The 22,189-nt window shown below is 42.8% G+C and overlaps 1 protein-coding gene across 2 annotated transcripts in view; it reads right to left on the bottom strand.

Annotated features, from left to right (window-relative positions):
• The window catches only part of IRAG2 (inositol 1,4,5-triphosphate receptor associated 2), an 871,311-nt gene that overhangs the window by 774,144 nt on the left and 74,978 nt on the right, over positions 1 to 22,189 (bottom strand). For both annotated transcript variants that reach the window (XM_069228582.1, XM_069228581.1), the window contains exon 3: positions 7,564 to 7,671. In XM_069228582.1, the coding sequence (XP_069084683.1) occupies positions 7,564 to 7,671 (108 nt within the window). The remainder of the gene's footprint in view (positions 1 to 7,563; positions 7,672 to 22,189) is intronic.

The following is a 22,189-nucleotide window of genomic DNA, read 5'->3' as shown; positions in this document are numbered from 1 at the left end:
GGAGACATATTTGGAGCATTGATTCCTTCAGTAGGAGTCATATTGAATTCGATCAAAATACGAAAGTGGTCTACTATTGTGGATAACATGCTGACAAAGTTTTCAGGAGCTATAATCCTGATGGATGCTGAACTCGCTGCAGAAAGAGCTATGACTCTTCAAAATCGGCTTGCCTTAGACATTCTTTTAGCAAAGGATGGCGGCGTTTGCAAAATGCTTGGCACGCGTCACTGTTGTACATATATACCAGACAACAGTGGAAAAATTAGAACGATGCTTACAAATTTAACTAAAGAAAGTGTAGATTTAAAGGAATTGAAAGAACCCGGAGTTTGGGAGAAAGTTGGAAAGGGATTTGCTTCCGTGGGAAATTGGCTCAGCAACGTTTGGAACGGATTGTTACTAAAAATAGTAAAGGGAATATTGATAATATTAATTTGTTTATTAGGCTCTTGGGGAATATGGAAAGCTTTCAAAATGTTAAAAGCAAGGAACAAAAGAAAAAGAGAAGAGAAAATAGAGAACAAAATGGTGGAAATATATAGGGAGAAGTCAAAGGGGATTAAAAGAAAAAGGGAATTGACTGAAGTGCCAAATTACTATACAGAATTTTAATGGAATAAAATTTGTGGGTAGATTTGATGTGATGACATAATTAGTCATCAGAGGAGGGATTGATGACGCAGAAAAAGAAGGTCCGACATATATTCATGTATACCGTGTAATCGAAAACACATAATGAAGTGTGATTTTAGTAAAAGAAATAATGTACGAGGGAAATTGTGCCCTCGGGGTAGTTCGCCATCATTATAAACGAGCTTTATTAATCACGAAGTATTAAAATTGTACTAATCCGTCATAATCGCAAATGTATGCCATGATTTCTTGTTTGAAAACTGTTTTGCATAGCTTAAATTTAGTACAGGCTTTGGCCTAGTTGCTTGGTTTCAAATTCTAACTGCGTGATTCTTTTTTCCTTGAATTAATGAAATATATTCTTGCTTGAAGTTGTATTTTTCCAGTAGAAACTGGCTGGTACACTTATCTCCAAGGTTTCGTGCTAGGCCGGTTACATCCCCTTTGATACAAGGTCAGCCTCTGCAGGTGCGGACAATGAAGGTACAGATAGTAAAATAATTGGCAAACCATGATACAATTTGTGTTCCAAGGCTCCAAGGACAGTGTATGCATAAATGGGCGCTAGTAAAAGACAATTTTTGATTGGACAATTTGAAGCCAACCTATGAACCCTCCAATGGAAGACCCTGCAGAATTTTGAATGTTTCTTACTTAAACCCACCGGACATAGAGAAGTCAGCCATTTTTCCTCGATGCCAGTTTGAAGCCTGATGCCAGACTCCATTTTGGACGACACCCTGATGCCCTTTTCTCTATCTGAGAGAAAGAGACTTTCAGAATTCTCACCCTAGAGACTTTAACTTTAATTTGCCCCCGTCTTGCCCATGCAGTAACTTTGCCCTATTCACCTTGCCGCTGCAAGGAAGCCTGCCCTTAACTTTGCCCCTTTTGAAATTTGCCCCATGCTGATCAACCGGTACCTGAAGGACGAAGACTTTTCTTGAATGCTGATTGTATTTGGTAAATGTGAAAGGATAAATGTATTATGCATTGTGTTTTTCCTTTTAGGTACCAACTGCTACTTTGATAGGATCCTAGCTAGAAGTTTTCCAAATTTGTGTTGACTAAATTCGTTTTGCATGAAGTCCCACATGCCAATGCTAATTAGAGGTTAGTCGAGGTTTTCATTCAATGTATCATGAAGAATTGAAATCTTGTTATGCTGACCGAATGTATGCAATTAGTCAAATACAGTTAGTCACATTGGTGATTTGCATTGCTATAACAGAGTGTATCATCATTCAGATTTTACGTAGATTGCGTTTCTTCCGCCGTTATGGACAGCTAGTAATGTTCATATACATATATCAATTGGTCTTGAGACATATATATATTGTGCTAGCTTTGTTAATATAGGGAAATAAATTCACTAACTTTTAATAAACTGATGTGGTTATTCATGACTGAAAGGTCATGGTGCGCCGAAATACCAACTGTTATTGATTTCTGATGTGTTATATTGATCTATTAATTGAGTATTGATTACCGATTACAACAGTTATTGATTATTGATTTGAGTGACTCGACTATTGAGGATGAGGAGAGCCCGACTCGGTTAAAAGATTCACCGACCTCCAACGTGTCCAGGTACAGGTAATTTATAAGGGCTGGACGCGTTATCACACTCAAAATCTATGCTCGCAAGAGCGCCAGCTATTAAAGCAGATGGCAGTACTCAAGATGAAATAAAGCCCTGCATGCTTTAGTATTCCAACAGCAATGTGACAAACTGATATTGTCTTAGGGACTTTACGTACGAAACGTGATGCCCAGCACCAGAGACGATGTCTGGAACGTTCTAGAAACCAACAACATACTTTATGGTTTGACTGCGAGTCGAAAGTAGCAAAGTAATCAGTGACCATATTAGTGACTGGAAAAAGTCTGCTTGCAGCTCCTAGATGTTTGGTGGCAGTCAGCATCAACCACATAGTAGAGAACAGCTACTAGCCCCACATATGGTTGCCAGAAGCCAACTCAATATGGTTCTCATTGCCATCTGGCAAAGTTCCCACCTCTGCTACATTGGTGAGTGTGTGAACACCAATCTCAAGCGAGATGGGCAGAGTGGAAAGGACTGATTTGCATTCAATCCAAATCCAATGTCTTATGGAGGTCAGCACACAAAAATCTAGGTTGAGAAGGTAGTAAAACCAGTCAATACCAAGAAGAAATATAAAAAAAAAAAAAGAGAAACTAAATCTTACCTGTACAACAATTGGGAAATATGGACTGCAATAAAAAGTACTCACTCCAGCATAGCAATTATTGTTTGCACAAGGCTGAAGCCATCAAACTGGAGAAGCAGCCAAATAGTCCTTCTATGTGAACCTTTATTTTCTCTTAAGAAAGAAGTCTTTTCAAAGTTCTCAAACAATGAAGTCGGAAAACAGTGTTATCAGTAAAAGCTCCTCCTCTCCGAGTCTTACCTCCTGCCAAATCCCTGCAAGCTGTCAAGACCCAGACACACCACAATGATAAAGCCACTGAAGCTGCAGGAAAAAGGTTAATCCTAAAAAATGTTACAGGCAATTAGCACAGCTGCACCGATTACCATTCCTTACTTCCATCAGGCTACAATGCTTAATTCTCACTGGCCACTGGTTTCTAACTGATCCCCAACTTAAACAAGCATTTGCAATGCAATGGGTCTCGCGTTTAGTCAAGTTAAAGCTATTAGCGTTGTAAACTCCTAACCGGACTTTTCTTGCCACATAAACTGAAAGGAAAACAGTTTCACATAAGCGAGCTGACTGCCACCATGAGCGCAAAGCATACACACAAAAGGCAACAGACGTCCGTTCGCAGTGAAACTTATCGGCAAAAGTGCAATCATCCATGTAACGGCAAAAGTGCAATCATCCATGTAACGGCAAAAGTGCAATCATCCATGTAACGGCAAAAGTGCAATCATCCATGTAACAGGTTCGATGTCATGGAAACACATTTTTTGTGTTCTACTGAAAACAAAATGCAAGGAGTGAAACAAAGCAGCATCTACTAAGACATCAAAGGGACTGGTCCACCTAAAACTGATAGCATGCCTGTGTGTATGGACAAATAACAGGGAAATACTCAATAAAAATCCTGAAGTGCTGGACTTGTTACAGGGTACAAAATATTTTATGAAAGGAAAGCATGTCTTTTCCTGGGTACAGAATGGTTTAACATAAGAATGGATGCAGGAAAAAGAAGCGCTTGGTGTCCCTGCCACTTGAGAATGCTAATTTCATGTCTAACTCAGAGCCTGGGAGGGACTAATGGACAATGCAGGCCCATGCATTGTAAAGACCAATAGGACTACCATGGGACATAGTGGAAGAGTCCTGGTTCTCCAAAATATGTACTGGTGGGCTCACTGGCAGCCCCCGGTGCAATGAAACCACTGGGATAAGGAGAAGGCACTGTATGGCCATAAAGATAGGGTGGTGGTTAGTTATAAAGTAAGGTTTCATTTTAAAATGTAGGTTAGCACAGGGTCAGTACACCTACTCTTGAATCCATTTTACTCGATGTAGTGGCAATCTCAGAAGTGGTAATCTCAACAGTGGTAATCTCAGAGGTTGTAATCCCAGTAGTGGTAATATCAGCAGTGGTAATTTCAATGGTAGTAATCTCAGCAGAGGTAATCCCTGCACTGGTAATCTCAGTGGTGGTAATCACGGTAGTGGTAATCTCAGCAGTGGTAAATCCCTGCAGTGGTACTCTCAGGGTAGTAATCACAGTAGTGGTAATCTCAGCAGTGGTAATCCCTGCACTGGTAATCTCAGAGGTAGTAATCACAGTAGTGGAAAACTCAGCAGTGGTAACCCCTGCAGGGGTAACCTCAGAGGTAATAATCCCAGCAGGGATAATCTCAGCAGTGGTAATCCCTGCAGTCATAATTTAAATGGTGGTAATCTCATCAGAGGTAATCCCTACAGGGGTAATCTCAGAGGTAGTAATCACAATAGTGGTAATCCCTGCAGTGGTAATCTAGGAGGTAGTAATCACAGTAGCAGTAACATCAATAGTAATATCAGCAGTGGTAATCCCTGCAGTGAATCTCAGAGGTAATAATCACAGTAGTGGCAATATCAGTAGTGGCAATAGAAGTGGTAGTTTAAATTGTGGTAATTTCATCAGAGGTAATCTCTGAGGTAGTAATCACAGTAGTGGTAACCTCAGCAGTGGTAACCCCTGCAGGGGTAACCTCAGAGGTAGTAATCCCAGTAGTGGTAATCTCAGTGGTAATCCCTGCAATCATAATTTCAATGGTGGTAATCTCAGCAGAGGTAATCCCTGCAGGGGGAATCTCAGAGGTAGTAATCACAGTAGTGGTAACCTCAGCAGTGGTAACCCCTGCAGGGGTAACCTCAGAGGTAGTAATCCCAGTAGTGGTAATCTCAGTGGTAATCCCTGCAATCATAATTTCAATGGTGGTAATCTCAGCAGAGGTAATCCCTGCAGGGGGAATCTCAGAGGTAGTAATCACAGTAGTGGTAATCTCAGCAGTGGTAATCTCAGGTTAATAATCACAGCAGTGGTAATCCCTGCAGTGGTAATCTAGGAGGTAGTAAGCACAGTAGCAGTGATATCAGTAGTAGTAGTAATCTCAGCAGTGGTAATGCCTGCAGTTGTAATCTCAGATGTAATAATCACAGTAGTGGTAATAGCAGTGGTAATAGTGGTAATAGCAGTGGTAATTTAAATTGTGGTAATCTCAGCATAGGTAATCCCTGCAGTCATAATTTAAATGGTGGTAATCTCAGCAGAGGTAATCTCTGCAGGAATAACCCCAGAGGTAGTAATCACATTAGTGGTCATATCAGCAGTGGTAATCCCTGCAGTGGTAATCTGAGGTAGTAATCACAGTAGTGGTAATAGCATTGGGAATCTCAGAGTTAGTAATTACAGTAGTGGTAATCTCAGCAGTGGTAATCCCTGCAGTGGCAATCTCAGAGATAGTAATCACAGTAGTGGTAATCTCAGCAGTGGTAATCTCCGCAGTGGTATTCGCTGCAGTGCTCATTTTAAAAGGCGGTAATCTCAGCAGAGGTCATCTTTGCACTGGTAATCTCAGAGGTAGTAATCACAGTAGTGGTAACCTTAGGAGTGGTAATCCCTGCAGTAGTAATCTCAGAGGTGCTCATTTCAATGTAGTAGATTCTATGTAGCGTTATATGGACTCCGTTGTATTTTAGGTGGTGCCATACAACCCTTCATGCTGGGTCCTCGGTCTGATATGTTCACTACATTTGCGTGTGAATAATGCTCAAACATTTTCTGTTTATAACGCCCTTCCCTGAAAAACATGTTTAAACCACTTCCTCCTCAGTGAGAAAAAGGACCTCTGACCTGAGTACAGTACAGTGCCTTCCTGAGGGGCACCATCCTCATCTAAAGGTAAACATCTTCATTCATTTAGTTTTTACTCAGCAGACTAGGGCCTTATAAAACAATGGGACTTGGATAGAATATATTTCACAAGCATTTCCAATGCAATAGGTCTCACATTTAATGTTGTAAACTCCTAACCGGACTTTTCTTGCCACAAACTGAAAAGTAAAACAGTTGCACATAAGCGAGCCAATGGTCACCATGAGCGCAAAGCAAACACACAAAAGCAAACAGAAGTTCACTTGCAGTGAAATTTATCGGCAAAAGTGCAATTATCCATCTAACCGGCAAAAGTGCAAATATCCATGTAACAGGGTCGATGTCAGGCGAAGTGCTGGACTTCTGCCCAGTGAGAGTGCACGGCTTACGGAAAAAAAAGAGGAAAAAAAAGTGCAGAAACCACGGAGCCTTGTATGTTTTCAGTAGTTGGACGGTACGCTTGAGGCAGGCTAAACAACGGAAGAGACTTGATGTATGCATGCCTTCCACAAATGAAATCAAGCTAATTTTAAAAGGCAAGCCGACGAACCAACCAAACAGATGGGCTTGACATGGGCGTGGTTACAAGCCCACAGAGAGATTTCACCAGGGATGGAGTGATTTGCGCTAGACGCTAAAAAGCAATAGTAGAGGTTACCAAATCACTGCAAATAGCTCTGTCTGAATATCTTACATGCTTTGGTAGGTGAGTGCAAGATACTAGTTTTCACTGTACCTTCCAAGTCAGTAAAATGCTTGCCCATAGACTACCTGATTCAGAAAATTTATACTTTTTTTTTTTTTCTTTCTTCTTTAAATCGCTGTCTGGCTACCTATGCTGCTCTGGTATACACTAGACCAGCAGATTAATTAATACATTTGGTTTGCCAGTATTAAGAAGTGGACTTTTTGGGTTTCTTTGTGCCCTTGCTTTCTCTTTCATCCAGGTAGCCATGATTATTATTTTAGTGCTGTAGATATAGATGTTACTGCTTGGCTGTGCCCTCCCACTCTCTGCCTTCTTCATTTCTATGTATGTTAACAGAGTTTTATTTATAGGTGGGTACATAGAATCCATGCAGGTTTTAGATCTTCAGGTCCAACATAAGAAGATAAATTATGAAGGGTAGGTATTAAGATTGTCCTTAAACAATGAGACAACATTGTGCAGGTCTCCTCTTTTATAAATGCTAATGCCTCTGGTACTCCAAAACAACGTAGGGACATTTTAACAAGTCAAGAGTCTAAAATTCCTGCAGAATCAAACAAAAACTTGCGACATCACTCAGAAAAGATAAAGTTCCTTTGCATAGGATATTGATCAATTAGACAAAGCTGAAGCACAATAAAAATAAATTACTCTAATGTTAATGAACTCATCACTATCTTCCAATTAGGAACGAAAGATCATGAAACGAGGCGAGGTTGAATGGCGTTTGCAAAGACCTATATCTGCAAAACGTAGCTAGGAAACTATCTACCGAGCTCGATTGAACTAAACTGCACTTGCGGTCCCTTCACATGCAAACCAATCAGCATGCTCAAATAAAAATTCCAGTTAATCACCTCGGTGTTCTATGTCGCATGCATGAAAAATACTGTCCAGCAGGTCTTCTTCACAGATCAGGCTCACTTCAGTGGTCTCCGCTTTCTTTTCCCCGGAAATTCGTATTCCTCCAAAAAGCAAAAACAAGGGCAAACGTGTTAAAGAAATGTTCGCGAAATTATCCAAAACGAGAAATTATCATTAAAATAGCATTCAATTAATTAATTAATGAGCATAGAAAAATCTAACATTTAAATTTGATCTCCTAAAAATAACTAAAACCATGTCATTAATACGCTTAAAACGTGTACAATTACGTAAAAGGATGGAAGTAGAAAGTGAATAGGTAGCATGCATAGTTGGAAGATCAGACTAGAAGTCCATTCCAGGAGGCAGAGGTTGGATGCCGTCACTCTGCAGACAGCATCGCTCCCATACCGAGATATGGGCAAGATCCTTCGTCCAAATCACCATTCTGTAATAGAGTGAGGATGAGCAGATGCAGTGGTTTTAAAGTTCCAGGACCACAGGACGGTGGAAAAAAGCCGCATAAAATCATGACCCACCCCATAACTGTTGTGGAGCCCGACCCACTCAAACATGATTGATGTGAACGTGTAGTAAGACACCAAGCAGTTGCAACAAAGCAACGAATCAGGTCAGAGGACACACCTCTATAGACTCTGGTACTCAGGCTTACTAACTGAAAGGTGTTGGAGGCACAAATCGGTTTTTAAATAAGGCTCAGAGGAGTAGTACAGTGACTGTGGCTTACGCACCTGTGACCATCAATGGCCCGCTGCAGCGAAATCACCAATGTGGTCTACACACACCTGCAGCTCTTCAAGGGACGCAGTCTATGAGTTTGGGAGTCGCACAGTTGTCAGTTTCCCTATGTGTACCGCCTGCACCAGGTCCAGACTGTAAGCACTTTGGGGACCTGGAGAGCAACACTACTAACAAGGCCCTACAAACTTGCTTGCTCTCTTTGCTAGGCACACACACAGTAAATATGCATCAAGCCTACCATAGTGGGGATCTATGTACAGTGACTTGGCTACTCAAAATTAGCATCGAGTGTCCTGGTTTTGAATACCTTTCTGCAACTATTCCTGTGCCTTTTGATTGGTCTGAAAACACTCCAGTGCCTTGTTCATCAACATTTGTCGCCAGGCAACGGGCGTGCAGTTCCTGGGCTAGGTCATCTCAGGCAATGAGTACTGGTGTTGGACCTCAGTTTGGAGCACCCTATTTTGACAGCCAGAGGCAGGGTTGCCTAGGGCACACTGCCCTGCTACATACTTGTTCCAGCCAGAGGCAAGGTTCTCTAGAGATCACATGTGATGCTAGCGGCCCCAAAGATAACTGCTGTTCACGAAAGTGGTCAACCTCTGCAACTACTACAAATGTCGCTATGGAATTGGTATTGAGAGAGATTAGAAATTGGGTCTGTAGAAGTATGTATCCTGCCCAAGTAGGGACCACAATCTTAGTTAAGGTAAGTCAGTTAGTTACACAACATAAATTAACCTGTGCTCACACTCTGGTAGCTACGCACAGAGCAGGCAGGCTGGCTTGTTTAACTTTGGATGAAATGTGTAAAGTATTTGTGCAACACTTAAAACAGAAAAAAATACCACATAAATATTATTCACATCATGTTAGAAAAAAAGATCTTAATTTAATGAACAAAACAAGACCAAAAACGACAAAAGACCAATACGTAGAATTTGAGATATGCCTTTTTTTTTTAAATATCTGCAAATGTAATGCTTAAAAGCTTAAAGTGCCAACTGGGGCTCTCTGGTCGCACTAGACTGGGGTAAATCCAAAGTTCAGGCTGACCACAATGGAGGGTGGGCCGGCTACAGGGACCAACCTTCTCCCTCTGAAACAGTACCTTCTGTGGGGGGCTGCATCAACGTCAAAGGTCCGATGAGAGGAGCAGGAGAGACCATGTGAAGGTGATGCATCAGGTCTGATCCGGGGATGCATCGTCGCCACGCAGGCAATGATCCTCAACTAGTGGTGCAGCATTGAACCCTTTGTGACTAAGGCGATGCATCGTTATAGAGTTGCGCAACTGGTGATGCAAAGGTGATGCATCAGGACTGAGAGGACCTCACCAGTTCCATGCCACGTAGTTAGTGCTGCAACGTCTGCCCTCTCAGCCTTGCAAGTATACAGGCCAATGAGGCTTTCGCCTGAGCAGAGGGCTTGACATTGATGATTTACACACAAGCCTTCCTTGATAGGCTCACATTCACCTCTCATATCCCACACAAGCCACATCAGAATGTCTAATTGGGAATAGACATGTGGTCTTTCCATTAGTGGCTCAAGCTTGTTTGAGTGTTTGCTGCACCACGAGTTGGATTTAGTCGACACATTAATGCCTAGAGCAACACGCCCTACCACACGGGTCATGATGACCCTTATTATGTGGGTTGAAATGTTGACAACTTTTTACTGTGGACTGATTTTTAAATTTAATTGAGGATTTCTACACTTTTATTTTGAGTATTGTTTATTCCATCCATATGTCCTTATCAGTAAAAACTATATATTTGCATCTTGTATAGTACTTGCACACTATTTTTTCCTTTGATCACCTGCACTGCGGCATTACTCTTATAGGAGCACCTGGTATATGTTTGTTTTTCAGAACCCAAAAAAGTTCCTGATGTGTAGAATATATTTTTCTAAATAATTGTGTTTGAGCACATTTTTGCAGTTAATACATTTGTATAAGCGCAACCTATCTACTGAAGGTTTGTTAATAAATATTGCAGTGGAACTCTAGGGTTATACTTCCCCCTTCATGACCATTTGTGTTTTTGATAATTGCCGTACCCAGGTAGTAGGTTTACTGGGTTGCACCATATTTTTTCCTCAGCGGAAATGCATTGGAGTCAAGGAGAGATGCAGAAGTTCCGATCGGCGCATTGATGATGCATGGATTTCTATTGTAAACAGTGCAGAACCCACTTCCAAGGGCCCAGGAGTGTACCACTTGGCAGGGTAGGGCTCAGATGGTGGAGTCCAGAAGTTGTAGCAGAGCTGTGTGAGGTATTTGATGTCCCCGAGGCTTTAGAACAGGAGGCAAGCCAACAAGCCCTTGGAGTCTCTTTGGTTCTGGGGATGTAGAGTTGCAGGCCCATTCCTTCTCATTTCCAAACAAGGAGGGCAGCAGGCGATGCACAGCAAAGCAGGAGTCCAGCAGCCTCCAGCAGTGTTACGGTAGATTGGCAGTACCATTAGCAGCACAGCAATCCTTCCAGGCAGAATATCCTCAGGTCCACAAGTGCAATGGCTTGGTAGTCTCTGAGGTCCAGTACTAATACCTGGGTAAAGTGGGGGGGAGACTTCAAAGAGAGGCAGTTGAAGTGCACAAAGTCCCTGCCCTTTGCTCTCTGGCTCCAGACACTACATGGGGTTATGCACTTTTCCTTGAGGCCTAAGGACCCAGCCCATTCAGGTGTGTCAGCTCCTCTCTCCCAGCCCTCCACATATGACCCATCAGAATTTTAATGGCCCATCAGTATGTGGATGGCCCATCAGGATGTGGCTGTCTAGTAGGAATGCACAAGACCCCAGCTGTCCCCTACCCAGATGTGTTTTGAGCGACGGGCAGAGGCAAAGAATCTTTAAAGTAAGAAAACGTCATCTTTCTAAAAGTGCCATTTTCAGACTTGCAACTTAAAATCAAAGTTTACCATCAGTTGGGATTTGACATTGTGAGTCCAGAGACACCAAACCTGAAATATCATTCTGATCCCAATTGAACATTACACTTATAAAATGTAATAAGGCAATCCCAATGTTACCCCTTGGGAGATTATAGGCCTTGCAATAGTGAAGAGAGAAAAAAAAAACAATTTTGGAATTTAAGAGCATTTCACAACCTGTGCATGTAAAACTTAAAAGTACATATCCAGTACTGCACCCGGCCCTGGGAGCTGTCCAGGGACTACGTTAGGGGTATCATATGTATTGAAAAGGATGGTTTAGGACTGGGAAGTGAGTTAGCTTGCCAGGTCAACATAGCAGTTCAAAACTGAACACAAGGCTCTGCCGTGGCAGGCCTGAGACATGTTCAAAGGGCTACTAGAGAGGGTGGCACAATCAGTACTGCAGGCCCACTAGTAACATTTAATGTACAGGCCCTTGTTAAATGGGTACAATTAAATTAAATATGCCTGTTGTGGATAAGCCAATGTTCCCATGTTTTAGGGAAGGAGCACATGCCTGTTAGCCCTAGTCAGTAGTGATTAAGTGCTCAGAATCCTAAAGCCAGCAAAAACAAATTCAGAATGCAAAAAGGTCGGGGTGAAACCATGCCAAGGATGCCAGGTCTAGCAAGAGAACCTCCATAAAAGTACAGCAGGCTCAAATATTGAAATCAAATCTGTCTGTGCTGACATCTCCACTTTTCAGTCTAGATCAGATACTGCAAAATGCTACCTCAATGCAGCCAAAGATCAGCTAGACCAGATTAGTAGGATTCCTATCTGGGGGAAAGAAGGATAGGCACATCATCAGAAAACTGTGGACTTGGAGGGTAGAAGCAGATGGGAGAATGTCAGGATCTCCGGAGTTCCAGGAGAACACAGAGGATGGAAACGACTACCTGTACATTGTGCGTCTCGCTTTACTGGACATGACCTTCTCTCCATCCCAAAAAATAAGCACAAGATGTCCAGTTTAATTTGGGTCCCCAAGATCTATACTGGTGCTTCTGGTCTGCCACTAGCAGGCTTGCCACATTATAGCCACCATAAAAAAATGTCCCTTTTCCTAAGAGAACCACAATGGCTGAATTTTCCTTTGAGATTACTGTTAAGAGGAAAACATTTATGGACTCCTGATCTCACCTACTGAAATGTGACATTAGATGTGACTTGATGAAACCGGCCACATTGTTGATCACAGCGTATGATAGGAACAGAATTTTATTAACCTGGTGACCAGAAAGGTTTTTAGATAAAGTGCTCTCTGTATCCACCCTATCTCTGCGACATAGGCCTGCAATTAATGACGGATGCAGCCCTGGTGGTGGAGCAAGACAGGCTTTCATCTGTCACAAAGAGGTGGGCAGCTAACGAACATCACTCTAAAGGAGAAACAAAGGCAACAATGAAGAATGGAAATGAAAGCACGTCTGTCACACTACACAATTTGATATACCCCTGAAATTCCAAGATTTAGATGCTACCCTCAACACCTAACCATATACTCTGGCTTACATTCTACAGTATCTGCCAAGTCCACAGGGGTGAGTTTAGTAATGCCTATTTGCAACCCAGTAGCCTCCGGAGGCCTGCTGTCCATGGACCTCACTACTTCTGGAAGAGTTCTCGGACATAATGGTAGCCTCGGGATGTGTACCAATCTTCCACTACAGCAGATGATCCCTACAACTACGTTTGCTATTCCCATATTTTGTGTTGCTTTACTCACCCTCTCCTACACTATGTCACCCCTTAGTTAACCTAGGACCTTACCTGCCTGGTCCCACTGCATGCAGAGGCAGTCTGCATTTTTCTGTGCTCTGCATGTGAAGTACTAGGCACCCCATAAAATTAGTCTCACCCTCCACTGCACTGCTAGGACTGCTAGGCAATCACTGTCCATGCCAACCCTATACCTTTTCAGAGATATTGGTCAGGCTAAGATGCCCAACTCTTCCTACAGCTATACGGCCATGAACTCTGTGGTGACACCATAAACCCCTCAGTTCACATACAGCTGTATCTTCATCTCGTAGCACCCTCCCCTTGCCATTTATCAATTCTTACACATAGAAATTACCAGAGGAGAAGAGAAAACAGGAAGCACACCTTGCAGATATCCTCTTAGACAGTTAGGCATGGCCTTAATCAGCTGATTTCCCTTCTTGATACATCCTACGCAAGTGGGCTTTGTGCTCGATACATTGTCGGGGGAGATAATGTGAGAGCGCTTCTGCATGTCCTCCGACAAGTTGGGGATAACCATAATGGCAAGGTGGCCCTTTCTCAACACCTAAAAGACATTCAATCAGATGTCTTGCAAAATCTTTATATCTAATTTGTTTTCAGTTCATAGAGGATCCCACCCCTTCCTATACATTTTGGCTCGTGTGCATGGCAGCTAAGATTCACCAAAGCCAACGGGTGATAGGCATAACCCCACCGCCTGGACCCTAGATGACTCGATTTTGTTGATGTTTTTAGATGCAAAAACATCCATAACCAGAATAATTTAACTGATTGAGTAATACCTCCTTTTCGCTGGGTACCACAGTGACTGGACAAAATGCTAGGTACTACTTGCATCCAAATTTATGAACAGATCGCTACTGTGGGGCCAAACACTACTGATGGGTGCAATCTGAACTTCAATACTAAGGGCTTACATAAAACAGTCACTGAAAATATTCAATCATTGCTGTTTAACACATTGTCTAATTTCTCAAAGTGGTTGAATCTACAATTGTCTTTACAGGGCTGGGTTCAAGCAGTAAGTGGATGTAGCATAGAGATTCAATAATGTTTTTGCGATGCTATCCCTAAGTAACTTTAACACTCCATCATTCATTTGGGGCTGGCCTAGAACAAGACCAAAACCCACCAATATGTATCCGACCATGGTAAGCAGAGGCCTTCACTTGCCACACTAGAGGGAATATGGACACATGAGCAGGCCTATATCTGAATTCTACCTAAATCTTTTAATAAACCTGGCATCCTTTTTGTGGTTTCCCCTGTATTTTTGCCTCTGCTTCCTGTTTTTGCCTGGGTGCTGAACTTCGTTTTGCTGGTTTTGGTACTCTAGGCACTTTACCACTTCTGACCAGTGGTCAAGTGGAATGGCTCTCTGTGTAATTGGCTTTTCCATGAATGGCATATTTGATGTACTAGCAAGTCCCTAGGAAAGTGCACTAGAGGTGCCAGGGCCTGTAAGTCAAATGTTACTAGTGGGCCTGCAACACTGATTGGGCCACCCACACGAGTAGCCATGTAAATATGATTCAGACCTGCCATTGCAGTGTCTGTGTGTGCAGTTTGAAACTGCCAGTTTGACCCGGCAAGTGTACCCACTTGCCAGGCCAAAACCTTCCATTGGTGTACACATAAAGCACCCCTAAGGTAGGCCCTAGGTAGCCACATGGGCAGGATGCAGTGTTTTTAAAAGGTAGGACATGTCCTGACAGTGAAATACTAACATTTGGTTTTCACTGTTGCAAGTCCTGTCTCTCTCATTGGTTAACATGGGGACAGACTTTAAATATCTGTTAAGTGCAGATAGAGATGTGGAGTCTGAACTCAGTTTAAAAATACATCTTTTGGTAAAGTGTGAAAAATGGATTTCTTAACTTGGCGTGAGGGCTCCATTTCGTCCATTTGTTCTGTGCTTCGAACAAAATTGTATGCCTTCATCACCTGTTTAATTTCATTTGGTGCAGATGTGAAAGTTTGTAGATGTGGTAATCTGCCCTATGTTCTAGAAACGTTATCTCTGTGTTTGAACATCTTGTTCTTGTGGTTTAAAGGTGCTACAGGAAATGTTTGCTTGAAGGCGTCTGGAAATTGTGACACATGTACAGTGTGGTAAAGTGTTTTTTTTTTTTTTTGCAATAAAAGACAAAGGCTGAGGGAAAGGTCAGTTGCTTTGGCCAAGACGTTGTTTTATACTCTTTGGAGGTGACCCATTGCAGCAAATAAAATTCTATCTTGAAGCATAATCCAAATCCTTGATTGCTATCTTGTAGAAATTCAGCCTCTTACAAGAAGAGACTCGTAAATTTATTTCACAAACTTGGTGGCCTGACGGGGACTCATGGAGAAAAATTCGTCAGACTAAAAGGGTGTGACAGAGGAAGCAGACCTGAGACTGCGGATCGTGGGGCCCCTGCTAAAAGACAAGTTTTTTGCAGCTGCCATCTGACGTCCCTGACTTCCATCCCCTGTAAAGAATGTCCCCCACTGAGACCCAGTACGAGGCGGAGGAGATATTTGACCTCAAGAATAGGAGGATCCAGACCGTACATATTTGGTGAGACTGTTCTATGTCACTTGTAAACTTGTATCCTGCTAAGTTGGCTTTTAGATTGTCAGTTTTAAAATGCCACTATTAGAAGGTGTCTATGTGCTTGCTTAACCATTCCATGCCTCTGCCTGCTTGTGAAATCCACGTCTGGGTCCCCCTGACAGTTGGGCTGTTTGTGAATTTCCTCTAGACAGCGACACAAAGGTAGCTGAGCAGTGTCCTGCCTATCCTGATGAGTCTCCTAAGCTAGAGTGGGGAGGGAGGAGCTAACACATACACCTGAAAGGGCTGTGCCTGTCCTCACACTCCAGTCTCCAACTCCCTGGTGTGTGTCTGGGGCCAGGCCTGGGTAAGGCAGGATCTCTTCAACAACAGAGACTTTTCTATGAAGTTTGCCTGCTTCAAAGGCAGAAAAGGGTACAAGTAGTGGACCCAAAACCCCAGACTTCTAGATTTGGATAAAGAGGAACCTCTGCCAAGGAGAATAACTGAAGAGATGCAGGAGGTGTACTGCCCCTTTGCCTGTGAGTGTGCTTTGCTGGGTTGGCCTCCAGTTGCTGCTTCTACCTGAAAGAGGACAAAGACTGGTCTTTGTGGTGTTTTCCTGCTTGTGCAGTGTCTCTAAGAGCTTGGACGGAGCTTGCCCCCTGTTCTGAAGTCTCAGGGCTGTCAAAGACGTTCTCTGCCAGCACCTGGACTCTCTTATTGAGACTCCTACCTTGCCAAGTAGTGCCCTATCTAGTCCCTGGGCCCTTGAAAGGAGAAGCTCTTGGAACCAAGGTTGAAATCCACACACCGGAGCCGAGCAGGAGAGAAGAAAAAAAAAAAGGAAAAAAAAAAAAAAAGACACCACCTGCTTTGCGGCTGAAAAAAATAAATAGAAAATAATAAATTGATGCACCACCTGCATCGTGGCTGGAAAACCAACCTAACACCCACTTGCGGCTGCCAAAGATCGATGCATCACCCAAGCCGCGTGGCTCTTCACCACCATGCACCAGGATTTCGCACACATCGTTGCTGGGCATCAAAACCACAGTTAACCTGCATGGACCGGAGGTTCTCAGTCTGGATATCGACGCATCTGTTCTGCACAATAGAAAAACAATGCATCACCTACCGGACCGGAGAAGAAATGATGCACAGCCTCACTTGCGAGTCAGGAATGGACCCATTGCTTACTTTTCTGATGCACGCTTGCCCATGCGGCTTTATGTTTGGTGCATACCAGGGACTTTGTGTAAAAACAACACATCCATTGATTTCTATGGATTAAGACTCTTTTCAATAAAAATAAAATAAAAAAAATCATATCTTTGCTTGTGTATGTTGGATTTTTGTCTTTTTGGACTGGTTTGATTTAGATAAATATTGGTTATTTCTTTTTAAACATGTGTTGTGTTACTTCTGTGGTGTTTTCACTGTATTACTGTGGTGGTACAAATACTTTACACATTGCCTTTGAGATAAGTCTGACTGCTTGTGCCAAGCTACCAAAGGGGGCAACAGGGGTTGTCTTAGGAGTGTAACTCCCTTACCCTGACTAGAGCGAGGGTCCCTGCTTGGACAGAGTGTAAACTGACAGCCAACCAGAGACCCATTTCTAACAAAACCCATGTGGTCCATTATAGAGAACCTAATGTTATCTGCAAAGGGCAAACTGGATCTGGTATGTGGAAGGTGTTCAATAACATCTGAGAATAGCAACCCGGTTTGCAATCCACAGCCCTTGCAAGGTGAGCGGTACACAGACTAATGAAAAAATATTCATGTATATCTTACTGCACCACTTTGGGGCAAGCTAGGTTTGCTAATTTATGGTTGTGAGTTCCATTGGCAGGCGCGGGAGGGGCTGGGATTCACAATCTGGCAAACTCAGACTGACATTGCATGGAATCAATTGACCACCTGCATTTGGACTTTGGCCTACATGCCTCTCAAATTATCAAGTGTAACCTACTGCTCCAATGTGTATTGTTAAGACTGGGGCCCTCCCCATTTTCTCTCTCAGTATCCCCTGCCGGGAAATATTTTAAAATATGAGGACAATCCAAGGGAATTCTGCTTTTTTTGAGGTACTATTATTGCCATCCCGCTTCCTGTACCGACTACAAAGGCTCTTAGACACAAGTGGCAGAAACAGTTAGAGGTTCACTTTGGCAATGATGAGTAGTCAAGTATTCAGTTGCGGCCTTCTTCATCCAGAAGGAAGCGGCAAAGGGGGAAATAATTAATTAAAAACATGTTTTAAAAACCACTTACCTCCTCCGCCGCACGCTGCTCCGCTAATCAGTCTCCTCTCTGCAGGCACAGGCTCCCAGCCTGCCCTGCGAACAATCCAGATGGTGCTCAAAGCTCTGTCAGGATTGTCTGGGAGTGCCCAGCCAGGGCGCTCCCAAGCAGACTGGGAGCCTGTGCAGGCTCTCTCCAGCCCGCCATTTGTGTTGCTGGGCTGGAGAGAGCCCACTGCGCATGTGTGTTTGGCCGGCCCGGGATGGCCAGCCAAACACACTTGTGCTCGGAGGGAGTGCTCTGTGCACTTCCCTCAAGGGCTCATCACCGCCAATGTCCTGTCCCTTTTCAAGAAAATGATAATAAACATAGTTTATCATCATCTTCTTGAAAACCTTTTACAGCTGCCGCTGCTGGTGGGGGGCTGGGGGTGCTAGGGGGGGGAAGGGGGGAAAGAGGGAAGAGAGGGTGACGCTCCTCCGCTCTAATGGAGGAGCCACTCCTGCCAGCATCTTGTACCTCCTGCTACTCTTCCTCATGGAGGAGTAACTAAAATACAGCTATTTCAAAATTATTGGAGAAGCATACTGCATCATCCTACAAATTCTTTCTTCTTGTCCCAACACTGCACTACATTGGTGCATACTTAAATTCCTGAAGTCCTGATGACTCCCACACACTCGGACTCACTGAAAGGGATTATGAAAAAAGTGGAGGGCACCTACATAAACCTTATACTCCAGGTACCACATTTGATGTGACTTAGGGACATTTTATGATACCTACCTAGTTGGAGCCTTGTTCCTAGGTGTGTTTGGCTCCCTTCCTGATCTGAGGCTCTGGTGTCCTCATGCTGCAACCAAAATCACTGGTGGCAGAATCTACCACATTCTCATACACTTACGATCTGAGAGCCACAAGACCCAATTGCTCAATATTCAAGGTGGCTGCAATGGCCCACCCTTTCTTCCTTCACCCTTCTCTATGCTGGGATTCACTGTGACAAGAACGTTCTAGGTATTCTTGGTGTTGCCCCAGTCCTGAGAGACATCTTCTACATGTATGTCCTGCAGATGTAGTGGGAGAGCCCAGAATATCAGACCAACATGTTTGTGGATGGAGACCTGTTCTTCGGTCCTGGCCATTATTTAACATATGCATAATAATTTGTATACCCCTCTAACCTCTCCTCACCCCCTCCTGCCCCCACAACAACCATACCCAAGCACCACGAGTCTCATAATTCCGTACCACATCCTGACAGCTCAAAATCTGTGGACTTTGCTTGACTGCTCTGGACATTTCAGCTCAAGACCACAGTACTGTGTCAATATACCCGCTAATGCCCTTTACCTCTACCCTGCTCCCTTCTTGTCTAACATTTTTACTTCTGCTGTGTTTTCATTTTATGCTGATGTTCTACTGAGATTTGAATATGGTTTGTTATAGTTGAGATAATGGGTGCGTGCTGTGTTGTTCTTTTATGTATTAGAACATGTTAATGAAGACGTGTGATAGAAACAAAACCCTCTATTTCTTACTTTCACTCAAATATTAAAAAAACAAGTTCTGCTGTAGATTTTAAGGGAAGAAGGGATTCACATTGTTCTTCCAATAATGGTACCTAGAGCATTGAATTTGTTCAATATTCTTTTATATTTAAAGAAAAAAAATTTAAGGTTACATGTCTTCAATACACAACCCCATTCATAGGTCCCGCTTACAGATTTACCTTTAGCAGTCTGTTGGCAACAAATCAATTTTTTCCAATATGTGCCTATATGGGCTTTGTGGCTGCCCATTGCTCATGATTGTATGACGGTCTTATCTAGCTCAATTCCCTGCTCTTAATTGGATGGCAATCTTCCCTATTCTTGAGTTTTCTCTCTGAAGAAGAAATTTAGTCTCATTGTTTTGATTGGATTGCTAGTATCTTTCCACTGCTGACATCAGGACTATGCACTGCAGAACATGAGACTATTTTCTCTCACTCGGTCTGCTCCCCTTACTTTCATGCCTGTAGTTAACTATGTGTTTTTGACCACTGACTTTGTGTTGCACCATTTTGCACCTGGATTAGTTGTCAAGCGTTCACCAGTTGCATATGACATTTTGTATTCAGTTTAGCTGAATATTTACTTTATCATAGCGTTAGACACTGCCATGTTAAACGTGTTCATATTTTTCCATATTGTAAACTGTGCTTGTTTTCATTTTCTTTCTTGCCGAAGAGCTAGGACATGTTATGGGGGAGTTAGGCAGTCAGCACTATAAGAATGTACCAGACTGATGTTTATAGTGCAAGCAGGGAATGGCTTGGGCTTGGGAGAGACAACTTGGGAAATCCAATCTGTTTCTTTCAACTCTGACCTTTATTAGCCAGCATGTTTGATTTGCTAAATTAGGGTTTTTTCCCAGAAAACTCCTTCTGTTTTTTTTTTTAAGGTATAAAAGACCCAGTGCGACAGCGAGAGGGAGGAGAGTGGCATCAACCAGGATTCTTGATGTCAGATGCCTGATATCCGTCCTGTGAGGGTGGTTATCTCTCTCTTTTGCAGTCGAAAGGGGCCATTGTCTTGCTGGAATGAGAAAGATGAAGAGCTTGGCAGGCCCTACGGTGATGAATTTTTACTTCATTATTTGCTTTGCAATTATAATATAACTACATATATTTGCTGTGTACATTGCAGTTTAGAATCATTTTGGTATATATTCCTTTCATTGCTGTGACTATTTTTAAACGTGTGCTTTTAAGATGCTAACCTCCTTTTTGGGAACCTCATGGTGAAACAATAATAAATGTCTTCTTTGAACTGAGAAGTACATTCCAGAGATTTTTGTCAGCTCGGTCATTAGTAAAAGCAAAACAATGCCCCTAACACTCTTCATTAATATATAGCCCTCTGAATCTCCCACGCACACTGTTGGCCTCTGTGTCAGCATCTTTAAAATGGTTTTTAACCATCCAAGGTGGCTGTACATTTATGAACATGTGGGCATGTAAATCAACCATATTGGAAAGGTTTTTTCTTAATGCAAAAGAAAACCAATTACAAGATGGACCCAGTGCATTGACACAAACACACACAATGACCATCTTGGAACACTATCTAAAACTGAATTGCGCAGGCGATCGGTTTTTCGGGGGGAGGGGAGAGAGATTTGCTGGGCTATATGATACTTTCTATCTATTTGAAATTACAAAAACATAAGATATCCTACAACCCTACTTGTTCAAGCACACTAGAGGAGGCTGAACCAACGTCCGACCTCCTGGCGAAAGCCCAGTGGCAGAAATGGCTGTGGTGTATCTGTCAGAAGTCAAAGATATCAAAACCTCACAAGGTCAATCTACGGTACATCTACAGAGTAATTTAAGTAGTACTGATCAGAAATGGTCTAGTATTACTAACAGTCTCTATGAATTGGAACAAAGGGATTCTAATTTGGAGGATCAGAGCGGTACTACTCAGACATTTGAGTGGATTGGATAACTAATTAAGATTGTTAAAAGATAAGCAAGAACTGTTAGAAAATCATTCTCGGCATTCAGAGTTCAACCCTTAAGTTTGTAGGGAGCCTGGAGAATTTTAAAAATGACTGTGGTATGATTCCTTGTGTGGAACGCATTATTCAAAAGTATAGCATGCCCAACCATACCACAGACTTTACTATTACGAGAGTTAATCAAGCCCCTGCCGAAATTTGAAACCCCACTATTAAGCATCCAAGAACTTTGCTGGTGAATTTTTCAGACTTACACATAAAAGAAAAAAAGCTTGCCAAAAGCAATCCAGCAGAAATCATTTGGTTCCCCAGAGGATTTTTTTTTTTTTAAAGATCTTTTGAGACATGACCATTAAAGCAGCTAGAAGAAAGGATTTTTGGGGCACGCTTGATGCATTTAAAGCAGTCGGGGCCAGCCTACTTTGATTCAGCAGCCTCAGCCGAGAGGATTTCATATGGGTCATCTATCTTTGTTCAGCTGCTTCCTTTTCAGGGGCTAGATGGTGTTGCTGGCTTAGATTATTGCTGACTGACTGTCTATTTCTGCTGATTTGTCAATTTTCCATTTATTTCTTCTGTGTTCTTTTCCGTTGATCCAAACACCACCCCTTTGGGCTCTCTGGGTGAGTGGGTTGGCACAATTACGTGACACATTTAGTGGTGGACCTCCTACTTCCCTGCAGTAGGGCAAGCACCACTATGGGGGTGGGGGGGGAGTGCTGGTGTTAGATGTGGGAGGAGCGGAAGGAAAGAGGGGGTGGATGTGGTGGGGGGGGTTGGGTGTTGGTGGCAATTAGAAAAACTGTAGTTTTTTGTTGGTTATGGCAAATGGTAATGTGTAACTTGGACAGCGACACCATTTTAGGCACAAAAGCT

Source organism: Pleurodeles waltl, chromosome 4_1 (genome assembly GCF_031143425.1).
Source record: "Pleurodeles waltl isolate 20211129_DDA chromosome 4_1, aPleWal1.hap1.20221129, whole genome shotgun sequence".
Lineage (NCBI taxonomy): Eukaryota > Metazoa > Chordata > Amphibia > Caudata > Salamandridae > Pleurodeles > Pleurodeles waltl.
This window is presented reverse-complemented; position numbering and strand designations above follow the sequence as displayed.